Source organism: Callospermophilus lateralis, chromosome 7, assembly GCF_048772815.1.
Source record: "Callospermophilus lateralis isolate mCalLat2 chromosome 7, mCalLat2.hap1, whole genome shotgun sequence".
In the NCBI taxonomy this organism is placed as follows: Eukaryota; Metazoa; Chordata; class Mammalia; order Rodentia; family Sciuridae; genus Callospermophilus; species Callospermophilus lateralis.
Window position 1 is genome coordinate 11,570,613 of NC_135311.1, and position 6,539 is coordinate 11,577,151.

General features: G+C 43.7%; 1 protein-coding gene across 1 annotated transcript; it reads left to right on the forward strand.

Moving 5' to 3' along the window:
• Positions 1-1,440: 1,440 nt before the first annotated feature.
• Positions 1,441-2,457, forward strand: LOC143403561 (olfactory receptor 10J4). The gene has a single exon (XM_076861606.1). It carries the CDS (start codon positions 1,441-1,443, stop codon positions 2,455-2,457), a length of 1,017 nt encoding a protein of 338 aa, XP_076717721.1.
• Positions 2,458-6,539: the final 4,082 nt, after the last annotated feature.

Here is a 6,539-nt window from a genome sequence, read left to right on the forward strand (position 1 = left end):
TAAGTTTTACTCTTTCAACTATTCCTTTCAGCATATATGTAAGAGATATAAATTAGTGCTAAATTGGTTCACATAATCCCACTTGCCCAGGAGTTAAACATCTTTTGACATCACTATTATCCCTCATGGTAGACAAGTCTCTCTAAAATGTGTTTACATATGTCCTGTTGAACCACAGCCTTCAAAGAACACCAAATAAATTAGAAAAATAATAGATTCATAACTCACTGTCTAGGTCTCTGACTCCAAGACCCATATTTTTCCTTTGTTCTACTCTAATTATTTATTTAAAATGCTAATTTTTCTCTGAAGATAAAATTAGAACTATAGAAAAGAAAAGAGATGAAAACAGAAATCACTTATGTTCTTGAGGTACACAGCCCAATACGTTAGCCAATAATCAGGTGCGCTTATAGATCACTTAAAATGTGAATAGTCTGATGATATTGGCTATAAGTATAAAATGCACACAATATTTCAAAAACTTAGCTTGAACAGAAGAGTACAAAATATCCTATGAATAGTTTTTACATTGATTACATATTAAAATAATATTTTATATGTATTGGTTTGGAGTATATTGTTAAAATGAATTTCCATTGTTTTTTTTATTTTTAATGTGGATATTAGAAAATTAGAAATTACATATGTGGCTTGGACCATATTTTTACTGGGCAGTGCTGGTGTATAATATGTAGGAATAGTCTTTCTTCCTATACATGCAAATAAATTAAAAACTGTGATTGCTTTATTTAAAAAAAATCTGATGTCTGGAAGCCACAAGAAGGGAAGTAAGATTGAAAAGAGGATAGATTATGGACCAGAGAATGTTCTGGGTCTACACACTGTGTGCTTCTCAAGAGGAATAAAAAAGCAGTGTCTCTTCTCACTGCATTATTACAGACATTAATACATTTTGAATCTTAACTGTGAGAGGAGGCAGTGTGTTGCATGTTGATTTACCAAACGGAAGCCCTTTGGAACAGAATTGGAGGTGGTCTTTTGCCCGCCTGGAGTGTGCCTCACATACGATTTCTCCCTGGCTCACACTCACTCACTCTTTAAATGTGTCTCTTTGCAGCGGGCCTCTGATACACGGCTGTTTCAAACCAGAGGAGTTTGGGTGGAGATGCATGACTGTGCACACGCATTCTAGTGCCTTCTCTCATTCACATCTACTTCCAGCCGAGTTAGTCCAGGGTTTCTAGCACTGCTTTTATGTCTTTGCTCTTTCCTCATCTCTCCACAGTACATTTCCCAGGACCCTGAGAAACTTCAGAGGTCCTTGAGTGCTTGGCCAGTATCTGAATGTTGGGAACTTCTGTCACCCAGAGATACATTCTTCTGGAGTCACTGCACATGGTGATGACCCTGGGCCATTTTCCAACCCAGACTCTCAGTCTTCCAACTTTGTCTCTTTCAGACCCAGATTCTCTCCAAATGTCAAGACGCAATTTCACGGTTGTGACAGAGTTTGCTTTTGAAGGCTTCTCCGTCTTTGGGTGGCATCACAGACTCATCTTGTTTGTGGTCTTTTTGGTCTTGTACCTGCTCACTCTTGCCAGTAATGCTGCCATCCTGACAGTCATCTACCTCAGTCATCAGCTTCACACACCCATGTACTTCTTCCTGGGTGTGCTGTCCATGTCTGAGACCTGTTACACGGTGGCCATCATCCCCCGAATGCTGTCCAGCCTTCTCCTGCCCCAACAAACCATCTCCGTTCCGGGCTGTGCCACCCAGCTCTTTTTCTATCTCACTTTTGGTGTCAACAACTGCTTCCTGCTCGCAGCCATGGGCTATGACCGATATGTGGCCATCTGCAGCCCCCTACGGTATTCAGCCATCCTGGGCAAAAGGGCGTGTACACACCTGGCAAGTGGATCCTGGACCATTGGCCTGAGCACCGCTGTCATTCAGGTGTCTTCTGTCTTCAGCCTGCCCTTCTGCGATGCCAACATCATTTCCCACTTCTTTTGTGACATCCGGCCCCTAATGAAGCTTGCCTGTGCTGACACCACCATCAGAGAGTTGATCACTTTGCTCATCAGTCTCTGTGTCCTTGTTCTGCCCGTGGTCTTGATCTTCATCTCCTACGTCCTGATTGTCACCACCATCCTCAAGATGGCATCAGCCGAGGGCCGGAAAAAGGCTTTTGCCACGTGTGCCTCCCACCTCACAGTAGTTATTGTCCACTATGGCTGTACCTCCTTCATCTACCTGAAGCCCAAATCCCAGAATTCCCTGCAGGACAGACTCATCTCCGTGACCTACACCGTCATCACCCCACTGCTGAACCCTGTTGTATACAGCCTGAGGAACAAGGAGGTCAAGGATGCCTTACTCAGAGCTCTGGGAAGAAAGCCCCTTCCCTTAGGTGCTGGTCAGTCTCGATATAGCAATAAAATGAAGAGTTCAGTGAGGAGTCACGGTGAGGGAGCCAGTTGGAAAAGATAGTGTGAGGGTACCCGGTGCCTGTCTGGGAAGCATCTCGGAAGGAGCAGGATTGAGCAAAACAAAGAAGGGAAATAATGAAAGAAGAACTGGAGGGATCTGCCCAGCTGGACAGATGGGTTTACCAAGCTCCATGAAAATCAAATAAGACAAGGCATACCTATGTATCAAAAATTGCTGCAGTCTGGCTGCAGCAAACTAACCGAGTGGGTGACAAACAACTTGTGTACATTGATACAGCAGGAGTGGGAGCCATTTATTGTAGGACAACAGAGGTATTTATACATTCCACACAGCTTATCTTAATTAACAAAAAATAGATACAGCAGTCTACCAATAAGGAATCTCCACCCTTAATGGCTTGCTGTCCTTACTTCACAAACCACTCCCTCTGGCAAAATGCCAGGCGCCATCCTGACTTGTTTACAGACTCTAACATTTCCCCCTTTTGTTTAATTTAAATAATGACCATAGTGGATTTTCCACAAACAATCTGCTACAAGCGGAAGGGGAGGATACAAAATGCCACGATACCAAGCCAATTGATGGCTCCATGCAAGAAGCCCTTGGAAAAATTATACCAGCAATGACACCATTAGCAAAGATACCGAGTTACAATTTGTTGTAGATTACAGTTTGTTGTCTCAGTCCAGGTAAAGCAGTGTCTCAATAGATTAACTCACAGTCCAGGTAAATAACAGTCCAGGTAAGTTCTGCAGGCAGCTAGCTTGAGCTGTAGCAGCAAAAACAGCAACAGCTCCGAAGTCTCGAAGTCTCGTCCGTTTCTCAGCCGAAGTCTCCTGGTTTTCAGCAACACTGGAAATTCTTTCACCCTCGTCCTCACCGGCACTGGGACGAAGGCAGGAACTCCGGCAATGATGCTAAAGAAAATCCTGTAGGCGCTAAGAAAACAACCTTCTGAACAATTTAGTACATTATCTCAAGGTTTTTACATTTGAAATAAGACTTAATGGCGCTCATTTCTCATTAGCTTCCAGGTGTGGGAGAACCATTGTAGTTACTGGCCTTGGAAATGATCAAACTTCAGGGAGGCAGGCCGTCTTCCTCCGCCTGCAGCATCCTGGGCAACCCCAGATGGCCCCTGGGAGAGTCCGGGGAGTGTTCCGGACTCAAACTGCCACCGGGCACGGGGAGCAAGAGCCTGCGAGACTGTGCCTCCGGGTCAGGTCTGGATTTGGGCTCGGGGCAGTGTCATCCTGCTGGCTGCCACCACTTGGAAAGTCCTTGCTGTTGGGAGCTGGGGATGTGGCTCAAGCGGTAGCGCTCTCGCCTGGCATGCGTGCGGCCCGGGTTCGATCCACATACAAAACAAAGATGTTGTGTCCACCGATAACTAAAAAATAAATATTAAAATTCTCTCTCTCTCTCTCCCTCTCTCTTAAAAAAAAAGAAAAGAAAAGAAAGAAAGTCCTTGCTCGCGCACGTGGCAGCTGCAGCTGCGCGGATTCACGCACCCTCTCCGGTAACAAAAAGTATTTAGTAGTAGCCTTTTGCAATTTCTTTCTTGATGATCCTTCTTCCTCTGAACTTGTTTCTTCTTTCTGACTAGAGTTCCTGGGCTTCCATCAACACATGCCCTAACTGCTCTTGGTTCCACTGGGGTGCCTCCTTTCCTTAGTAATTTACTTCTCACCCCGTCCATATTTTCATCACAAAGACAATACAATACACCAAGACAAAACAAGACACAAACATACTATATCATTTTCTCAAAATGGCCATTTTTCCTCTTGCCCTATCTGCCTAGGGATGAGCAGATTTGCTCCCGTCCTATCTAGGGACGGGCAGCTTTTTTTTTTTTCTTTCATCACTTACCCCCAAGTGTCCCAGGGCTCCCTGTAAGGGGCCACCATCTGCCGCAGTCCGGCTGCAACAAACTAAGGGGAGGGGGGTGACGAACACCTTGTGTAGATTGATACAGCAGGAGTGGAAGCCGTTTATTGTAGGACAGGAGCGGTATATATACATTCCACACAGCTTATCTTAATTAACAAAAAATAGATACAGCAGTCAACCAATAAGGAATCTCCACCCTTAATGGCTTGCTGTCCTTACTTCACAAACCACTCCCTCTGGCAAAATGCCAGGTGCCATCCTGACTTGTTTACAGACTCTAACAAAAAATGTTAAACATTATTCCTGTTATTGTTGGCACAAGTCATAGTAAACCAATAGGGAGGGTGGGGGAAATACGTAGCATTTCACAGGAACTCATGTAAGTGGAACCTGGCCTCTGTGTGGAAATCAGGGCAATGAAATGACAGGTTCTCCACTGTTGATGCGTGACACCTCCAATGCTACACTTCACACTATGATCAACAACAACAAATTCACTCATTATTTACCTTGTGCCTGTTACTATGTGTGTAAACCCTAGAATGCTGTCAGGTAAAAGCGCTCCAGTTTACAAACGGGTTGAAGAGGTTTTGTTTTGAGCAGCTTGAGCAAAACCCATAAAAATGTCTTCCAGCGTCTTTGAGAATTACAAAAGAAGAGCCCCCGTATTTCACTCACCGTTCTCATTCCCCAGATACTCTGAGTAGTACAGTGGACTCTGTTGAGGCTCTGCCCAGAGCCCCCTTTGCTGGGCTGGGGGGCAACCATCCTTCATTGACATGAATGTTAAATGCTAATCGCTCACAGTTGTCTTCTTCTGCAAAGACTTGACCTTGGCTAACAGGTAGAGAAGAAGATACAAATCCCACCTCCACCAAGGGCAGCCCATGATGAATGTCTGAATGATTCAGAAGGTACAACAGGCCACTTGCCTTGCCTCAAGACGAGACCAATTTTAGCAGTCACTTTGAGAGCCCTCTCTGTTACACCAGGCTCAAGTCAGACTCCAGCTGAGACCCACATCCTTGCTGAGGTCTTTCCTGTCCCACTGTGTTCCTTCTCCCTTCTTTTTTCTCTGAGACCCCTGCCTGAATCAACCCCTTGTATCCAAGTCCTTGTCTCAGGCTCTGCTTCTAGAGAACCCAGTCTCAGCAAGGTGGTATCTGTGCGTACACAGCTGCGGACTCTGGATTCACTCTGAGCGTTCTCTTTACATCTGTTGCACCTTTAACAGTGCCCAGAACATAAATATTTATGGAAAGAAAGAAGGAAAAAAGATGGCTATGGGAAGCTAAAATACAACGAGGACTGGCAGACAGCCCTTCCTTCCTCTTTTACTTCATTATTTTAATACTTTCAGACTAATTGTTCCACTTTGTGAATCCTGTTTTGGTACGAAAGTATCTTAGGCAGTAGGTATTATTTTAAGCACTGTATTCATTTAATCCTCACCATAAATCTAAGGGGTAGGTTATTTATCATCCTTATTTTACAGGTGAGAAAACTGAGACCTGAAGAGATAAGTAAATTCCTAAAGGTCACTCAGTTCACATGTGATACAATCAGGATTTAAACATAAGCAATGTAATTCCAGAATCTGTAGTTGCATGACAGGCACACAATGACAATTTTAAACCAGCCTTCTCCTTTACAATAAACAACTAAATCATGCTATTTCATACTTCTAGAAGAAGAGGCCCCCAAACTATGGAGATATATATATATATATATTAAATCCTATTAAGGATGTCTTTAGGTACCAGAAATCAGTCTGGACATTCAGAAATTGTATTTCATAGTATTCTTTTATTCCTTGAATATTTTGGTGCATCCTCTCTCCACTCAGGCAAATCACAAAGAAGAAAGGAGAAAAAGGAGTCCAAACTGGATCAAAGGCCACTGGGAATTGAGGCGCTGGGTTTGATTCCCTATCAATGGGTTCAGGATCTGTCAGAAGACTAACCTATATATACCTATCCTCTAGGTATATACCTATACCTATTCTCTCTCCCTTTGTTATTGTTTACACTAACTCTTCCAAGAACTAATAACCTTGGGTAGGATGTACTTGAGCAGTATGATATTGTCTACAGAGCACAGGCTTTGGACCCAGAGAGACATGCATGCCAACCCTAGATCCTCCATTATACACACATGTCCTAAGAAGAGTGACTTAAATTGCATGGCAATTTTTTCCTAGCTGTACAGTAAGGCTGACAATATCAGCT

Coding starts and splice junctions, on each gene's coding strand:
- LOC143403561 (XM_076861606.1), top strand. CDS start 1,441: ATGTCAAGACGCAATTTCACGGTTGTGACAGAGTTTGCTTTTGAAGGC.